The sequence below is a fragment of the Plectrocnemia conspersa genome, unplaced genomic scaffold (genome assembly GCF_051122295.1).
Source record: "Plectrocnemia conspersa isolate PC_06_02 unplaced genomic scaffold, ASM5112229v1 ptg000010l, whole genome shotgun sequence".
NCBI lineage: Eukaryota > Metazoa > Arthropoda > Insecta > Trichoptera > Polycentropodidae > Plectrocnemia > Plectrocnemia conspersa.
In genome coordinates this window covers 27,775,001-27,795,528 of record NW_028277174.1, presented here as the reverse complement: position 1 = coordinate 27,795,528, position 20,528 = coordinate 27,775,001, and the positions used below count along the sequence as shown (strand labels likewise).

Sequence of the window (20,528 nt, the reverse complement as noted above, 5' to 3'; positions counted from 1 at the left end):
TACAGATTTACTACACAGCCCTTTACTATAAGAGGATTTTACATAGAAGAGGTCATTCACTCTTTGTAAAAATTAAATACAACTATCATATTTTTTAGCAATGATACCATAAAAAATTAGAGCATTTAATCGTTACGATATTTGTTGCATTTCCGGACTACTTTTATGATTAATCATCTTAAAATTCATAAACTCGATCTTGACAATCAGGTTAAGCATAAAAACCTGATTGACATGTTAAAAGTAACCAATTGTCTTTTTAAGTTAAAAAATAAACTATATTAGAACTCCAACTGTCAAATCTAATTAACGAACATGATTTATGAGAACGTGCATTATATAAAACACAGGAAACGATCGTGATGAATTAGAACCATTCTAATAATTTAAAGATTGACAGCGCATCTCAAAATGTTTTGATGAGCTGAGAAGAAAGTGTCTGTAAATAACTAATGATACATAAATGAAAGTAACGACACCATACGCGTTTTTTTCTTCTAAATTTAGCATTTAAAGAAGAGTGGTGTTATCGATTCGGTTATTAACTTACATAACAAAAATACATAATAACGAATTGTACAACAGCACCAAAAAAAAAAACTCGAAACAATTTTGTATGCATCATCACCCTTTTCCATTAATTTAACTATGAAATTTAATTTACAGTTTTTTTACGCTAATGTATGAACTTCAGTTGAAAAAAAAAACATAATTCACTTAACGGTATTTTCAACTTCCTACGCATTATATAAATTCATAAATACGCTAGTTTAATTTAATCGAACAATACATTTAACTGCTCGGTTAGTTATGATAAGCTAATTAAAATTTTGCTCCATAGGAAATGTTGGATTTTTACGTAGTTATTATATTCATAAAAACAGTAATAAAAAATCTAATTAATCAGGCACTTTAAATATGTGTAAATCAAACAAATTTAAGTAAATTTATAATTATAGATTATTATTATTATTTAGTATTGGGCTCGCACATTGTCAGATGTCAACACTACAACTCAAGCGTGCATTCCGCCGCCGCTCTATCGTTATTTCCGCTTCGTTCGTCACTCTAAACATTACATACAATTAATAGATTCGTTGAGAATTATCCAGAAACTCGATTATTATTAGTATTATTTTTACATATGTATGTATAAGCAGCCTTGTAAAATATTTTATTATACGGATTTATCATATTTTATTAGGAATGTTTAAGTATATGGTTAAATATTAGATTAGAATTGATTGAAAATTTTGCCCCTACTAAATTCGCGAAAGATACATGCCATGTCGCCATATGATATGAATTATTTTATACCAAGAACCTACTAATATAAAATAAGGTCGAGGCCCATAAGTTTGCGTGTGACTTTTACACTCCGTATTATATTAATCACGAGGGTGAAAATTACACGTTTCCTACAAATTGTATGATATATATAATGGCAAACTTTTAGAAATTCATTTAGTAACTACATACATATATCATACATCAACGTCGACGGTTTCGTCATTTATGAATAACTTTACGATCGCGGGGGTTAACCGTGTCAATTTATTGCTCGTAAATACAAAAAAAAAGAGTTAAAGTGTACTTCGATCATAGTCCGTCACTTTCTACGCGTTTCCCAACGCGTAGAGTTTCAGAAAATTTATAGTTGTGTCCTCCGATGGATTGGAGTTTGAACACCAATTAAATAGAAAGCGAAGGGATCATTTATGGGTTTTTTCGGCACTTAAAAAGCGCATCTTTGAGTGGCGATAAAGTATTATATACATAAGTACTAGAGTTTATCAGTAAAAGTACTCGAGTATATAATATAAGTTAAGAACATCCGGATACTTTTGTGATTATCTACAGTGGGCGAGCTGAGTACGTTCTACATCTTAATGGAAAAAATATACTTTTGCGTGTGCGTTTACATTGTGTATAATAAATGATACATTCTAGTCCAATTATATATCAATTTGTGTATTTTTTCCGTCGGGAAAATATAATTTTCTCCAATAATCTGAGATATAATTTTGATGTAGAGCGAATTAATGTAATAGCAGCATAATTAGACGTGTCCATAAACGATTTGCTGTTTCGTAATATTGGCGGAAATTCGTTTAGTTTAATTCATTGACAGATGCTAACAATGTTTGTAGGCGATTATCCACCAATTTTCTCGTTTTCTTAATTCGCCAATTCTGGTCAATTGTAGCACAATAGAAATTTTATGATATTATGACTGTCTAAATTGGACGCTAATCTGTTAGAAAGTGTTCTGATTCGGTTAGTATTATATTATTTATTATTCGTTCAACTTCTCGATACAATTTATAGTCACGATCTATATCCTATATAATATTTAAATAAATGGTGAAAAATATATTATTCTACAGTTTGCTAAAATCAGAATTAGAGATCACCAGACATTCAAAAATGTAAATAAAGACGTGTAAAGAATATCCTCCAAACATGTGTAGCAGTTTTATTACTAAGCACAAAACAAAGTTCATTATCCTTAATCAAACATGTGATGATGGATCGTAAAGCTCAGTAGGTAGGCCAATATGTGCCATTTTTCCCAACCCAAAAAAGTACGCGCCTCTTCTTTGCCCTAATTACTCAAAATAAACCCGTTCACCATTCGTTAAAGCTTCAACATCACTCATTTTGGCACCCTTATTCTTACTACTAACTCGATGATTTACTACACGACTGCGATTTATTCGGACTCTTTCTGTTTGTATACATATTTTTTTTAACTAACATACATATGTATATACAAAACAGATCTAGTTAGTCTCCCTCATTAACTGATAAGATAATTTATAAAAAAATCATATAGTATCTTTATAAAAAATCAGAATATAGCAAAATGAATTCGTGAAATCAGATTAGTAAGTATTTTTCTAGGGGGAGAAAAAAGTAATTTCATTAAATGACATGCATTTTTTAACAAAATTCAAGGGTGACCTTGTGTTCCGACAATTTTACATATATTTATGCATGGCCGAATAAAAGTGTGTTATGGCCGTGCGTGGTTTTTTGTGTATAAATAACCTGAAGACGCCTCAGCTGTTACGGCGTATGGTCGTGCGTCAGCAAGGATTCTGAGGATGTAAACTCTGATAATAAAGCATTTCTATGGTTAGAGGCGTTTAATTCCGTCGAGAGACGGTGGTCCTTCGAAAAGAAAAGACGGCCATCTCCAAAGGGGAGAGGTCGCAACATTTGGTCCTACGAGCCGGATGGACCACCAGAGCTTCGCTGAGGAAGCATTCGGGGCAGCAGCAGCTGAGCAACTGCGGGGCATCACAGGGAAGCCGCCGGGTCGAGAAGCTGCGCAGACGGAGGAGAGGACATTTAGGTTAGTGGTTAGCCGTTCCCCACTTGTTATTTCCTAACCTCAAACTTTTCCTTCGAGTCAATATGTCAAAACGCGACATACTGAAGCGTTCTAGGCTGCAGTCGCAGCTTAAGCGATTTGCCGACGCTGTTGAGGGCTGCGTGTCGAGAGGAGACGCGTCGGGTCTTCAAGTACATCTTGATGACGTTGTGGATGTCTTAAGGACCTTTAGGCAGGTCCAGGAGGACATCGAATACACCATAGGTAAGGTGGATGATGAAGCTACCTCGGCGTTCGAAAGGGATTATTACAAAACCATTTACGCCGCGAAAGAGTTAATAGTGCGATATGCACGGGGGCAACCCCCCCTCCCAACAGTCGCGCCGCCTACTAATGTCTCATTACCTGCCCTTCGGTTGCCTTCATTTGAAGGTAACTACAAAGATTGGCCGCATTTCTCTAGCCTTTTTCTAAATATTGTTTGCCGAAAGGCAAACATATCAGATGAAGAGAAGGTCCACTATTTGTTGACTTCGGTCAAGGGAGAAGCCGCTGAGGTCCTTCGCGGTATAGAGTCCGCAGGTCAGTCATTTGACCTCGCATGGGAGTTGTTGCGATCACGGTTCGACAACCCGAAAATCTTAGCCACTGAGCACTGGAGAGCACTGCTCAGTATTTCGACAGTTAGCGCCAGCTCCCAAGTGGGGTTAAGGAAGCTGATCGATGCGGCTACGTTGCACGTAAGAGCACTGGAAGGTCTTGGGCTGCCAGTGCAGCATTGGGATTTTGTCCTAGTGCAGGTCATCGTGTCAAAATTGGCAGTGGTGCTGGCCCGCGAATGGGAAGCGACAGCACTAACAATCAAATTGACAACGTTCGAGGCGTTGTTAACATTCCTAAAAACGAAACATCAAGTGTTAGAAAACACAATTATCCCGACTCAGGTCCCCATTAAGGAGCCTAAAGTTGTTCACCAAGTGAGCCATCAGCCGTTGCGCGAGGTATGTCCTCAGTGCAAGGGGACTCACAAGTTGGGTGAGTGCCACAGTTTCAAACAATTACATGTCCATAAAAGGTGGGTCATCTTGAAACGAAACGCACTATGTTTTAATTGCCTGCGGAAAGGTCATAGTGCTGGTAATTGCAGGGGCAGTTGCTGCTCAGTGTGTGCAAAAAGGCATCACTTTTTGCTCCATGAAGATAGGGATCGAGCAGAAGCTCCAAAAGCGACAATGTCCGCTGTAATGGCCTGCCGGCCAGGTCAAACCGGTAAGGTAGTATCGCAAATAGCTTTACTTTCGACGGTAAAATTATCCATCCGGGGTCGAAATGATTCCACGCAAGTCTGCCGTGCCCTTCTTGACACTGGCGCTGAGACGAACCTTGTATCATGTGCACTGGTTGACAGGCTGGGTTTGAACATCCGCAAATCCAGCGCCAACATAGTGGGTGTAGCGGAGTCTGTGGCCGCTAGTCAAGGCTCTGTAAAGCTAAAAATAGCGCCGAGGAAGAAAAAGCAGTGGTCGGTAATTGACGCTATGGTCATGCCGAAATTGACTGCAAAAATTCCAAGCATGGCCATCAGCAATGTACGTAGGGCCATCCCTAGATATATCCAACTGGCAGACAATGAATTTGACTTGCCGGGAGAGGTGGATGTCATCCTTAACGCAAGTTGGTTCTTTGAATCAATGCGCAGTGGGCGCAAAAGAATCGAACTTGAGGATGGGTCAGTAGTAATTCTGGCAAATTCCACATTTGGGTGGATAGTGTCAGGTAGCATATTAGCACCGGTCGCTAAAGATCCTGCCTGCAATCTTAGCTTGGTGCAGATGGACAGGCAGTTAAAAAAGTTCTGGGAGCTCGAAGAGGTCAGTAATGACCTAAGAGCTAGTCACAGCGACAAGTGCGAGGAAGAATTCAAGGGTTCAACAAGTCGTACAACGGAAGGTAGATTTGTTGTACGCCTTCCATTCAAAACTGATGACCGCACTTTGGGTGTATCATACGAGCCAGCGCTTAAGCGGTTCTTTGCTTTAGAGAGAAAGCTGGCGAAGTCTATAAAGATTCGGGATGAGTATACTGACTTTATTAAAGAGTATATCTCTCTTGGTCACATGTCTGAGCTTCCCACCGATCCGTCCATAAGGGACGAGGGTTACTACATTCCACACCATGCTGTGATAAAGGAAAGTAGCCTCACAACCAAGCTCCGAGTGGTTTTCGATGCATCGTTCAAGTCCAGCAACGGTGCCTCGCTCAATGATCTACTGATGGTTGGTCCAAAACTACAGCAGAATATTTTTGTCGTGTTGATTCGTTTTCGTCGGTTCACGTATGTCATTACGGCTGACATAGAGAAAATGTACCGGCAGGTTCAGGTTCACGCCTCCCATAGGAGATTTCAAAAAATCTTGTGGCGATCTGACCCACGGGACGACGTGAAATCGTTCCAGCTGAACACAGTAACGTACGGGACAGCTCCAGCTTCATTTTTGTCGGTGCGTTGCCTGCATCAACTTGCAGCCGAGGCAGAGGTTGATTTTCCTGCAGCCTCTGCAGTCATAAAAAATGATTTCTATGTTTATGACCTGCTCACCGGAGCAGATTCCATTGTGGCCCTTAAGGCATTACGGTCTCAAATTGACGTCATATTGAGAAAGGGTTGTTTCACCCTGAGAAAATGGCTGTCAAACGAGCCAAGGGTGATAAGCGATCTCAAGGAGGACGCAAAGGGGCAGATCTCTCACCATATCATTGAGATGAATGAGTCAACGACACTGGGAATGGGCTGGGAAACGAGTTGTTGTAATATTAAAAATATACATGCAGCAGTTGTGGAAGGAGAAGCTTGGCTGGGATGATAAAATCCCCAGCTCTTTATTCAGCTCCTGGCAATTGTTGTACGGGGGTTTAAATGGCCTAAAGGCAATAGTTATCCCACGCCATGAGTTTGCGCAGTGTCTGTCTAAGATCAAACTGGTCGGATTCTGCGATGTGTCCACCAAAGCATATCGGAACCGATCAATGGTGAAGGGCTATGTGTGTGTCTTTGTGTGTTTTGCGACAAAGGCAGTGCACCTGGAGGTTGTCACGGGACTCACTACAAATGAGTTCATGAACACCTTGAGACGATTTATCGCGAGGAGGGGCAAACCTGCCGAGTTGCACTCCGATAATGCCACGAACTTTGTGGGAGCCTCTCGTCAGCTAGGAAGGCTTCTAAGATCTGCCGACTTCAAGGAAGTTCCGGCTTCGTTAGCTGAACAAGGGATTAAATGGAGATTCATACCACCACGGTCACCGCATTTTGGCGGTCTGTGGGAAGCGGCTGTCAAATCAGCCAAGCGACATCTGGTAAGGGTAGTGGGAAACGCGTTCTTGACATATGAAGCCTTCAGTACCGTCGTTGCGCAGATCGAGTCAGTATTAAATTCGCGTCCGCTCACTCCAAGTTCCAATGATCCAAATGACCTCGTTCCATTGACTCCTGGTCATTTCCTTATCGGCGAGCCACTAACTGCTTGTCCACAGGAAAACGTGCACGACGTGCCGGAGTCACGGCTGTCTCAGTACAGACGTTTACAGCAGCTGGTGCAGCACTTCTGGGCCAGGTGGTCCAAGGAGTATGTGACATTGATGCAGCAGCGCAGCTTCAGATCGGGTTCCTCCAATCCTGACATTGGCGACATGGTGTTGTTGAGGGAGGACAATCTGCCTCCTCTTCAATGGCAACTTGGACGGGTGATCGGGTTGCAGCCAGGAGAAGATGGAGTTGTACGCGTTGTCTCGGTAAAAACGCCTAGCGGCATCACCAAACGTGCAGTCAGCAGGCTAGCACTCTTACCAGTGGAGCAGCAACAGGACACAGTGTAATAAAACAAATGTGCGTAAACATCGCTCAGGCGATGAAATTAGAAAATAGTGAGTAAACAAGTATCGTTTCAAAATAAGATACAAAGCTACTTGAAGTGTAGGGAGGAAAAAATGTTCCAAACATAAGTTTTTGCAATGTTCATATGTTGCGATGTTTGTACGTGTTATCTGTTCTGTATACTTGTGTATTATAATTTTTGTTGTGTATACTTTGATATTGTTTTTCGGTTGGGAATACTCATGTGTTATAACTTCTGCGCCTATGTGGCAGAGTTTGTTTTTAGTTGAGTGGCGAACCTTTTTTAATAGTTAATATAATTGCGTTCAGCCAACTGTTTTTCAATAAGTTTGTTCAACTAGTGTTTTGAAAGAACAATACTTTTCCCTTGTTCAAAGTATGTACGTTCCTTCAAGGGGGGAGAATGTTCCGACAATTTTACATATATTTATGCATGGCCGAATAAAAGTGTGTTATGGCCGTGCGTGGTTTTTTGTGTATAAATAACCTGAAGACGCCTCAGCTGTTACGGCGTATGGTCGTGCGTCAGCAAGGATTCTGAGGATGTAAACTCTGATAATAAAGCATTTCTATGGTTAGAGGCGTTTAATTCCGTCGAGAGACGGTGGTCCTTCGAAAAGAAAAGACGGCCATCTCCAAAGGGGAGAGGTCGCAACACCTTGTTTAGAATTCACGTCAAAAGCAATAAAATCGTGACGTCATCATCGCAGCATTCGTATCCAAACTTTTTATAACAATATTGCGACTTACTACAGTGAGAATCAAAAAAAGGAAGCATATTTAAACCAAATTTTGAGCAATAAGAGAGCACAAAATCAATTATTCCTTCTCAGAAATCAAAAATTCACGTCAAAAGCAATAAAACCGTGTCGGCGCTGTCGCAGTGGTATCGCTCGGTAATGAGCGATACTGTGGCCAAAGTTATTACCCGGTTCTCGTTTTTTTAAATTAACCGGATACTCCTGGTGTTTTTTTGTCTTGGTGTGTATTATAAACTGACACAGTTATAATTTAATATATAAACTTGAATATTTGATTTTCGTATTTTGCTCAAATAGGATTTAATTATAAAAATAAAAAATGTTTGAATAGAAAATTATTTTGGAGGGGGGGGGGGGCAAAAGTTAGCCAGTCAGAGGTGATTTTTTAATATTTTCATTTCATCAAGTTTTTTTCTGAGCAAATTCAAGGGAAGCTCTGTTTAGAATTCACGTCAAAGGCAATAAAATCGTGCCGTCGCTCGGTTATCTAGCGTTCATATTAATATTACGAATTACTATAAGTGAGAATCGAATAAAGGAAGCATATTTAAACCGAATTTTGACCAATAAGAGAGCGCAAAAAACAATTATACCTCCTCAGAAGTAAAAAATCCACGTCAAAAGCAATAACATGTCAGTGCTACCGAGCGTTTACCATATATAATTTTAAACCCATATATGATTTTAATTTTCTGTGTTAATATGTATGTGAAATCATGAGCAATCCAAATATTTTATAAAATGACAAAATATGTATATGTAAATGAGGATCACTAATCATTTTCTTAATTAGGGTATTTTGCAGCTGATGGATTCATTTTTATGTTAGGCGTATCGGAAAAATGATATTATGCAATTGACAAATCCACTGGTTAAAATTAAAATTACAAATATAGTTTGCATTCTCCGTTCTTAGAATATTCATAGAAGGCATTCCATGTTTGTAAAAAATATTAGCAATGAATGTACAGTAACATACAAAAAGAAGAACTGAAATATTTCCATTGAATCAATAATGGCATATCGTTTTGTCTCCACAAAGTACGTATATCGGTTCTGGCGCTTCTTTTAATTGAGTTACATATTTTAAAATGATACCACCAATTTTTAATACCACACACATGTATCATGTGTGGTCTTTCAAACTGTCAAATCATAAGATACTGTAAAAGAAATCGCCAGCAGTTTCCCGTCGTTTAGGCGTCTTCAAGGTTTTTTTAAATACTCCAACGCAACCCATGATGTATTGGTGAAAATTTAATTTTGTGCCTAACGAGCTTAAGTCCGTGTTATTTTTTTTTCTCCATGAGTAGGAAGCACCTATAAACACGCACCGCTTATGCCATGAAGCAACTACTGTGGACACGTGTTGCGTGTCTTGGTCAAAAATCTACTCCAAGGGTCAATTAAAACGTTTTACCTTCGGTGGGTTGGACTGATTGAACAGTATGTATTTTAAATGGTAAATAAAATTTAATGTCTTTGCGAACTTTGAGAATGATTACTTTCTTGTGGGTATCCTTGTGTGTTAACTAGGGATTTAAATCGAGTGAAAGGGGAGCACGCAGCGAGCAGGTGGTAAACCAGCAGTTTATCAGTGTGCAACTTTCGATTTTGTTTACGATTGTGGTTCAATCAAGTCAATGACCTTCTAGAAGAAGATTTGCATAGACTGATGTATGTAGATTAAACCGTAGATTGCAATTTAAAATAAATCATTTAACTTTTTAATGTGCTTTGAAAAAAAAATACAGCAAATCTCTGATTGAGAATACAATTATTACAATAATACACTGTCACATTTATAGTTGTACTTTTAATAAACTTAGTTTATTTTTATACTGAGAGTATAAGATATATATTCGATAGGCACAATTACATACTGTCGTAAATAGAGAAAATCCAATGAGATTGCTATCCCAGGATTTAACGATCTTGGGATCGGCAAATTGCCTTTTTATATACATATGTATATACATAAAGTTATATATCATACTAAATAGCGTTTATAAAATGTTATTGAGTCGTTTAACTGTTCATCGTTATATGTTCAATTAAATATTCATCGTTATATATTCAATTAAAAAATATTTCATAGGTTCTGGATGAGAAATCTGAAGAGAATCAAAAATATGGCGTTTCGAGTTGCTGAAAAATTTGTAGCATATTTTTCTCATGTTCGTTAACTATTATATTAACTATTGTTACTAAAACATGATATAATTATATCATATTATAATACACCTATACCTCGCTTTACGGCCTAGATACGTTCCACGAAACTTGGCCGCAAAGCGAAAAGCCGTATAACGAATCAATTATTATAATACAAATTCATACAAATTCAATGGGATCGGTTCCAAATTTGTTAAATATGTAACATGGTTTATCATTTAAAATGCATTTTATCTTTTTATTTCATTTAAATCAAAAATACATACATAACAAGACATACATTTGTACATAAAATAATAACAGACTCCAAAAACCAAAAATAATCCATAAACAAAAATGAAACATCTTCATGTTACATAAAATATGTGTATGAATACATACATAATTTTTTTTAAAATGGCTTTAATCTGAAGACGATGAAGAAATGGTAACCTGCAGATCACTGTCGTTCTCATTTTTCGCTGGTAAGGATGGGCCTGGCTTAAAAAAATTGACCAACGTTGTTTGTCTTGCCTTTTTGTCTCTTTCGTTCTTTGGTGATTAATAACAGCTAATGGCTGAGTTAATTCCTCGAGAAACTTTAGCGCTACGTTCGACGTCAGGATCGTTTTCAAGGAAGATGTTTATTCCTTGTTTGAAATAAGAAAAAGCTTTTGACAATTTTTTTGATGTTAGCTGTTTGAATACAACAGGCTCTGTCTCTCATCAAATGCCGGTTCTGCTTGCAACTGAATGAGTTCCTTATATGAAAGGGGTTCCCTATCAGCTTTAAATAGATCAAGCACATCACGTTCGTTCAAACCTTCAAAGCCGAGATCATGTGCTAGATCCTAAATGTTTTGCCTAATTTCAGGAAGGCAATTAACTTCTGCATCAGTACTTTTTACACATTCTGGCCATATTTTTTTCCAAACATGGTTCATTGTTGTTAATTTTAATTTCTTCCATGATTCACTGATGCTGTCAACAGCATCCTTGATGTTAAAGTTTTTCCAAAATGTTTTAATTGAAGATTTACCATCGGTTTCCCTTATAAGTTGTCGGAAAGTTCGGCGTAGGCAATATGCCTTAAAAGTGGCTATTGCACCCTGATCCATTGATTGGATCAGAGCTGTTGTATTTTTCGGAAGGTACTCAATCATGACATCTTCAGATAGTTCGGATAAATTAGTAGGATGCCCTGGTGCATTATCCAAAATTAGCAAAGCCTTGTTGCTTAAGTTATTGTCTCGCAAATATTTTTTCACTTCTGTGCAAAAGTGATTTTTGAACCAATCCTCTAAAATAGTTTTAGTCATCCAAGCTTTCATGTTGGATCTCCATATGACGGGTAATTGGTTTTTATTTAGTCCTTTAAGAGGCCTTGGATTTTCGGACAAATATATTAAAAGTGGTTTTAGCTTAAAATCACCCGCGGCATTTGAACCAAGTAGCAAAGTTAATCGTTCTTTAGACACCTTATAACCAGGCGCAGATTTTTCGGTTTTTGAAATGTACATGCAATCAGGCATTCGCTTCCAATAAAGCCCTGTTTCGTCTACGTTAAACACTTGTTCAGATTTATGACCACCTCTTTCAATAATTCCCTTTAAAATGTTGGGATATTCCTTAGATGCGGCCTCATCGGCGCTAGCTGCTTCACCTTTCATTTTAAAATTATGCAAATTAAATCTATTTTTAAAGTTTTTAAAAAATCGACATCGAAAAAAAGTTTTTTTGCCGTTATAGCGAAACATTTTAGGCCGTAAATCGAAAACGTGCCTTAATTGAAGAGGGCCGTTATAGCGAAAGGCCGTATAAAGAGCGACCGTATAGCGAGATATGGGTGTATATGTATATCGTCATATATTGAATTGAAATATATATTTCAATTCATCAGTTTGTCTTCGTTTTTCTTTTTTTTAAGAGCAATTATCATGTCATGTAAGTAGTGACGTATTTAAAAATTGCATTGGCTATTTTAATACCACCTCGAATCATCATCATTAGTAAGAAGATCATATACTAGGGACGTTGGACTTTCCCAAATTCTATAAGATATATGAGCCAGAACATTTCATTGGCTGTAAGTCATACAAAAACATAAATACAATCAGTCTTCGACTGGATGCTCTTGGACATCGTCAGACGCAAATGAGATAGTATGAAAGAAGGTCACGATCCTCAGTGATGATAAATACAACATACAAGAAGAGGAATAAGAAACAAAACATAATTCATATGAAAAAATCCTAATTAGTAACAATATCTATACGCCCTATACAAGAGTACATCGTGTAATATCCATTTCACTTTCTACGAGTTCTATTGAATATCAATCATTTTTTATGACGTCCATTAATTATTGTACTTTGGGCTCGTTGTGCTCTTGGAAAACGAGAACAAAAAAATGGTAATGCCGTCAGCCAGCTCCATTTTCTCCGGCGCACTTGGAGCATCGTAATTAATGCGCCATCTACAGTTTTTGGCTTTATTTACGACGTCATATATCGTAATTTCGAGGGTCGTTATTCTCTCTATCCACATAACTTTCCAACATTATACATCCAAATTGGCCGACCTTTCACGGAATTATCTTTCACCGATTGTTATGTTGCGGTCGGTCAATCAATATAGGTGCATTGGTTGTTGCCCTCTAACCATTTTTAATCAAGTAAATTATTGGACAATGGAACAACACATTATATATCATTAATATTTTTATTATTTAAAATTTAAATATGATCCTCTATTATAATAAAGATATGTACTAATATATTATATATTAAGATTCCCTCACCTCACCTGCTTCCATAAATTATGGCCCTGCTAGTGCGCAGTTTCATTGAGAATGCTTTTCTGGTCTGATTGCCAAATAATGCAACCGACTCAATTTCAATAGAAAATATCAAAAATGATATTAAAATAATATCCATTTATATTTCACAAAGAATTTCTTCAAAGTATGCTGGGAAATGATTTCTTTGAGTCGCGTCGACGATAGTACCACAATCCAGAAATTTTGGAAAAAAATTTATATGCTACCTAATTATCAGCGCTTGGATTCGCAAATATAATTTGAAGTATCACATGCTAACATATAAGTACTAAATAACTCTCCACTAAGCACAGTTATCCAATTTTTTAACTATCTGTCAGATAGTATTTATTTTCATCCAGGTACTTAATGAACACATTGTGATTATATATTATGTTATAATTCTGTATTTTGTGGTGTGAGTTTTTTGTTTCATACATTTGAGGACAATATATAAAACAATTGTTCCATAAGACTAATTGTTTGTACATTACAATAATAAAAAATGTGTATTAAATAAACATACATATGTTCAATAAAAATTAACACAAACACAAAAACATTTTATCTAATATTTTTATTGAACATACATACATATGTATTTAATGCTCCTTTTTATTATTGTAATGCACAAACAATTCGTTTTATGAAAGTATTTATTTTATTGTACATATTTTTTAAAACAATTTCCTGTTAAATCGCACCCTAATTATTTTTGTATTATGGCCATAATGACGCATTATGGAAACCTGTCAAGGCAATAGGTTCCAACCACCTATATCAGTAACTTAGAGGGCTTTTTAACGACCATTTCGAACGAGTAAAAATATATATCAATTCGTCTTGAAAGTAAGGCCTAATAATGGGGACGAAATAATTGCGTTATAAATTGTTAATATTTCTCGGACTATATATTAGCACATCTGTTCCAAGTTATCACCCATGGGTAACGGAAAAACTACCCTTTAATGTAAAAAGGATGTAAAAAGGATAAACAATGCTTTCTTCCCTGCGCAAAAAAATACTATTATCATTTACTCCCGATTGCCGAAAGTGGCCAGTTGGAAGTTTTACTTGAGGCGTTGAAATACGCTCGGGATAAGGATTCCGGTTTCTTATTGTGTGCGTGAACTGTGTGGCTCAAAACAATTTCGCTCAGAATATTTATTTTTTTTATTTTAAAAGAAAATATATGTTTATTTAACATACATTAAAAATATATTATATAATCGAAGAAACCCGACATTGATGTCATTAATTAAATATTTGCAAAATTCAAAATCTTTCACTAGTCAAAAAAAGAATGAAGTCTTTAGCTATTCTTCAAAAGCAAAAAGATGTAAAATGGGGAAAGAAATTTTTAGCAGATTCTTAATGGCTCGACGACTCTATTGAATCATTAGAATCCATTGAATAAATTAAAAAAATATCATTGGCGCAACGATAAGAATAATAACTTTTTTAAGCCTTACAGAGAATAGTGTAAAAAAAATCAACAACGTACGGATTAATAGAAAAATCATTAAAATATTTTAATCCACAGGTAAGAGAACGAATAACTTACAGTGTATATTTGAAGCCTTGATATCAATTAACCCAGATATGCCCAAGAAATTTTGTTCTCTTAAAATTTCATTTATAAATAAAAAACAGTGGCACGAGTTTAGTGACCTACCCATGGGACAATGGGCATATCTGGGTTAAACCAATATCAACACAAAATTATTTTTAATAAATCACTAGAGAAGATCGAACTTCTGTGCCACACTGCACTTTAATGACGAATCCAGCGTTGACGAATCAGCGACTGTCCTTAAAAGAGAAAGCGAGACAACGAAGTACACGCTACATCGCTTCTCCCTCTCATATACATGTACACGCACACAATAACAAACCGGCATCCTTATCCCGAGCGTATTCTAAACATATTTAGTATGGGGGGGGGGGGGCAGGAAGCGATGCAATTTGGCCACCGACATCCTCACACAATTCACCAGACCTATCTCGAGTCATCAATATTTTTTTAAGCAAACAGATTGAGCATTAAGCACATTGTCCAGCATCATCACAAGCACACTTTACATATCCTCGCGAACGTGAACGTCACATTACAGCCGACAAATTCACCTCGACACTCCAACGAAAACTCTCGATTTCCAGCTACACTTCCATATACATATATGAGATATTTAACCAGCTTTCCCATGGTCTATTTTTGTTCTAAAGGCACACCCCTTCAACATTCAAACTCAAAATCGTGATAGTTAAATTTGTAATAAAAATATGATTTGTGTATAATATTAAGTTTTAAGTATTTTAACATATTTCTTAGGTATTATATTTTTGTCTCCAAATTTTTGTATTTAATACTACAATAACTAATACATAATCTAATCGTTCATTAAACTTATTGTGCATATCGTTCCCCAGAAATAAAATGCAAATCACTCACTTCCTTCACGATTACCAAAACACGTAGTAGCATTACGGTACGTTAACGTATCGAAAGCAATTTCCGAATTAATATAAAACGTACATACGCGCATAAGTAGTAGATCCACCCGTGAAAATTGCGTCATTAATCTACGGCGCGAAATTACACAGAACCTAAAATTAAAAACCGAAATATATTCATCACGGTACTAATTTTCTTGCGCACACTCGACCGTTTCCGAGTAAAAGTACAGTTTTAATTGAGCCTCTAAAATCGCCCGCATAACGCACGCTTTTTCGCCTCGCGGTGTTACGTAACTTACGGATTTTTTCACGTTATTACTATTATATTCGCCAGTGGTTCTCGTGTGTGAGCACGATTGTTCTCAAACGTTTTCGGCTGCAGCCGTGTGAAAAGGATGACCTCGAGCTATGGGTTTTAATGAATATTTGAGGCATTTTCACGACCTCGTCGCGGCGCTTACGTTTGCGGGGATTGCGTAAAAAATATATACACGAGTGTGAAGAATATGAGGAGAACAATAGATATGATAATTTTTGGGTTGAAGAAACGACAGAAAATGGCGGAGAGTTTGTCCATTGGTGCTTTACCATGTAAGTATTGTAAGAGTTTAATGTAAAAATATGACGTTGAAATAAAAACCGTTACAGCACCTGCACTCTGAACCAACAAAAAAAATCTCGGTTTTGCATTCTACATAAATTACATTTTCGGATTTAATTATTTTTTCATAGTACATAATTTTTTGAAATATATTAACAGAAAATCTAGTGATATTAAATCTAAGCTTTTGAAATAGAACCAAGTAATATATAACAATATTAGCTACATCCTATTTCTTTGAAGACGCGTGAAGTGAAATATTCCTCTTTGTTAAAGATAATTCAAAGGAAATTTCTCAGATATCTCTACAAGAGGAAGTTCGAATTGTATCTGTATTTTATCCTAATACAATTTTTCTATCTAACTTATTGTTTTACTGTCGCAATGTGTATTTATTAAATCACTTTTATCATTTTCTGAAGGGTGGTGTCTACAACTCGGCAATAATCGGAGCAGTGTCTAGTTTCCAAATTCACATTAAATTAAAAAAGACCTAAGTATTATGTTGTGATGTGTTTTTAATTATGTGATCACTACAATAAGTACAAGAGCAATAAACGAGAGAGTCAACATTTAGGGAATACTAAATTTCTTAAACAGATGTTATGATATATAATTTTTATTTTTATTTTTTTAGATTAAATTAAGACCATCGTGGCCTAACAGGTTACCCCAATGCGCCACGATGGTCGAAAACAAATTTTAAATTTATAAAACAAAAAAACGTATATATACATAAATAAAACAATACTTAAAAATAATAAACATTACAAAAAAATATAAAATATCAAAATTAAATGATACAAACTGGATCAGCTCCTCGTAGCTAACATTAAACTGGTCAATATGTAATGCCAGCGTATTAAGGAGCCGGATGGCCACAGCTATAGGCGAATCGGCAAGTGCGGACGTCCTAGCCCTAACGGACATCAAAAGAGGACGCGATCGTGATTCTTCGAGAATAGCTGGATTGTCGACAGCACCTTTTAGTAATTTGAAAAAATGCTTAGCGACATACAATTTTCTGCGAGAGCTCAGCGAATCGTATCCCAACGCTCCTAAAAGAAAGGCGCTGGGATATACGTACGGATAATAACCAAATGTCCTTTTGTAAAGGTATCTTAAATACCTTTTTTGATTTTTTTCCACTAAAAGGGAATATTTGGCTATTCGGGGATTCCAAATTATAGATCCCGATTCAAGAACGCTACGAACTAAGGTGTCATAGAGGATGCGAATAACTGACGGATCGTCAAAATGAAAGGCATTCCTCATAATAAAGCCGAGCATCTGGGAAGATTTATCACAGACGTCGTGTATGTGTAGAGAGAACCTCCGTTTGCTCTCGAAAGTGATTCCGAGATCTTTAGTGGAAGTTTCTCTGGTCAAAATGTTACCACCGAGATGGTAGAAATAAGCTGATGGCGAATGGGATCGAGAAAATGACACAGTCACTAAAGGGCAGACGGTTAACGGAAGCCCATCTCCACAGAGAGTCTAAATCACTTTGTAGAGAGAAGGAGTCCGCAACAGATCGAATGCATTTATATAATTTTAAATCATCTGCGTACAGAAGAAAACTTGAATTTTTAATTGCTGTATTTATGTCATTAATAAATAACACAAAAAGCAGAGGTCCCAGATTGGATCCTTGAGAAACCCCCGAAAAGGGTAAAATATTCTTTTGACAATCGTCCACCATAGGTTACAAACTGTCTACGATTGCTTAAATAACTCGAGAATAACCGAGTTAAATTATCCGAGCAACCGAGGTTCGACAATTATTTAACTTTGTCAAAGGCTTTCTCAAAATCTGTATACACTACGTCTACTTGAATTCCCGCATCGAGAGAAGTTGTCACCGTTTTGGTGAACGACAGAAGGTTAGTAACAGTGGAACGGGCAGGACGAAACCCGTGCCGTTGGTCTAACAAAACTTGCCGAAAGTGATTATAGAGATATTTATGAATAATTATTTCAAATAATTTAGCAGGAGCTGACAACAATGCGACTGGTCTATAATTCTTTATATATAATTTGTCACTCTTTTTATGAATAGGAGTGACTTTTGTGCATTTCCATAGATCATGAAATGATGATGTCTTGAGAATCAGATCATAAATACATTTTAGAGGAGCAGCGAGACTGACTTCGCAATCCTTCAAAATAAAATCGGGAATTAAATCAGGTCCAGAAGAACGCCCTGTCTTTAATTTAAGATCTGAGTGCTCAGTTTCTTTGATGGTCAGTACTGAAGACCAAGAACATGATAATACATAACTATGATACACGATAGGTAAATTAACGAATTGAAATGATTCTACTAATAGTAAATATAATGTTGTTAATGAAAAATATTATGAATTTATCTTGCGTTGTCCTGAATAACCTCTTATACTTTCTTCGTTCAAATACATTATTCAACATAAAACCATCGGAAACCAACCGGTCTTTCTCATCTTCGAACGACTCAAACGCATCGTTTTATGTCACATTACATTAAAATCGCATCATAACAACACAAGGAACAACTTGGACTTGCGTAATCTCAGTCGGAAAATATCAATTAAGATCCGATCGCAGCCTCCGGCGGAAGTTCGTTAAGCGAGACGTCGCGTCGTTAACCGGACACGATCCCGAGAGTTTCCTTTTAACTATACATATATGAAGCTAATAATTAACCTAAGCAGAGTCGTGGATCCGATTAAGGATCGAACGATCGAAGATAGAAAACTATAACCTTATACAAAAGTTGAATAAAAAAGTGTTTATAATCTGGAATTGGCGAGTCATGCGTTACGCTAGTGTTTTCACGGTCGCATGAATGCGTTGAATGGATTATTAAGCAGACAACAATGATATGTTGTCATGTATGCCGAGATTTGATTTATGCGCTGTTGAATGTGATTAAAAACGCGTTTATGATAATGAAAGATTTCGGGTTGCACAACGAGCATAATTCGACGTGTGTGGGATTTTTAAAATAACCATGTAAGTACTTATGACATTTGACCTATAAAGAGTAAGCATTTTTGTATTTGAGTTAGTATTAATATATTTAGAGTTTCAGTTTATATTGTGTGAGGCCAATGCCCAAAAACAATAGTAACAATGTTTTTATATACTTTTATATAATAGATAGTACGAGCATCGTACCCCTTGAAAAATCAAAGGAGTGTGCATACAATTAGTAGAGATTTCTATATTGTTACCCATAAAAAATATAATTTATTTATAATAAATATTGGAAATTCACTATATTGAGAACTATAATATAAATATATTTGTAAAATACAGAAATTAAAACTCAAAAACTTGAGCGTCCGGTATTCACATATTTACCAGCTGCGGTACCTCACGGTAGTGAGGTACCGCAGCTGGTAAATACCGGCAGCTAGTAATTTAAATTGTGTTAAAAAAACGACTGTAACTAAAACTATACTATATTGTTCCAATTTAAATATTTATAAGTTCTATTAAATCTGATCGCTGAAGAATTTAGTATGACTTTCTAATATTAAAATCATTATTATCCAAGTTTCCTATTATTAAATGGCATCCAATTATTGTATTCATTTTTAATTTTAGCATTGATATATTATTTTTAACCTTGCTGTTAGGACATGCAATCATACATTTTCTCAAAATAAACAACACGCTACTAAAAAACATACAATTATATTTTAAAACACTATGTTTATCAATTTTATATTACAAAATATAAACTAAAGCGTGTCTTAACCATTACGGTTAAATCGCTACAACTTTAACCCAAGCGTTAATCGCCATTTTAAACTTTTTTTTATAAATATATATTTATACATACATGATATTCGTATCTAATGCATGATTGTTTTTGCTTTGTATTCATTAGCATTAACGCTCTAATGTAAAAATAAAAACACACGAAGAAAAAATCACTTTCATCAATCAAAAAGTTACGAACTCAGTCGATTATTGTCAAATCGTGACTTATCGAGTATCACGACGCGTTTTAACGATATAAACGTTTTCTTATTAGTCTAATGCAGTGGTTCTTAACCGGTGCACCGCGGTGCACCAGTGCACCGCAAGCTTATTGCAAGTGCACCGCAAAAAATTGGTAAAAACGAAAAAAATCCCAAAATAGTAAAAACTGAAAAAGCCGTTGGCAAAATTATGAAAGTCGACGAAAGAGTTAATGTGATTTCGATTTAGCCGAATCGAATCTCTTAATTCTGGTGCACCGCCACTTTTTCCCATGATCAAAAGTGCACCGTGACTTCGAAAAGGTTAAGAATCACTGGTCTAATGGTTACGTGGATGTGAATATATAATACATATATAAATACAGAATGCTTCAAAATCTGATTTTGTACACATATAAAAGAGCTCCTTCCAATATAAATAAGACTTCATATTCAGGATGTAGGAAAGGTATTCAACGAATTGACCTAATAAACGAACATTTTTATGAGACATTCTGTACAAATTTATACACAAAACGAGTTTGCAGGTAAGACATT

The 20,528-nt window shown here is 36.2% G+C and overlaps 2 protein-coding genes across 14 annotated transcripts in view; one reads left to right on the top strand and one right to left on the bottom strand.

The window, feature by feature from the left end:
* The window catches only part of LOC148231248 (uncharacterized), a 121,883-nt gene that overhangs the window by 14,665 nt on the left and 86,690 nt on the right, over window positions 1-20,528 (bottom strand). The window lies entirely within an intron of this gene.
* On the top strand, window positions 6,146-7,810 carry LOC148231250 (uncharacterized). The gene has a single exon (XM_088194558.1). It carries the CDS (start codon window positions 6,164-6,166, stop codon window positions 7,211-7,213), a length of 1,050 nt encoding a protein of 349 aa, XP_088050684.1. The 5' UTR covers window positions 6,146-6,163; the 3' UTR covers window positions 7,214-7,810.

Coding starts and splice junctions, on each gene's coding strand:
- LOC148231250 (XM_088194558.1), top strand. CDS start 6,164: ATGCAGCAGTTGTGGAAGGAGAAGCTTGGCTGGGATGATAAAATCCCC.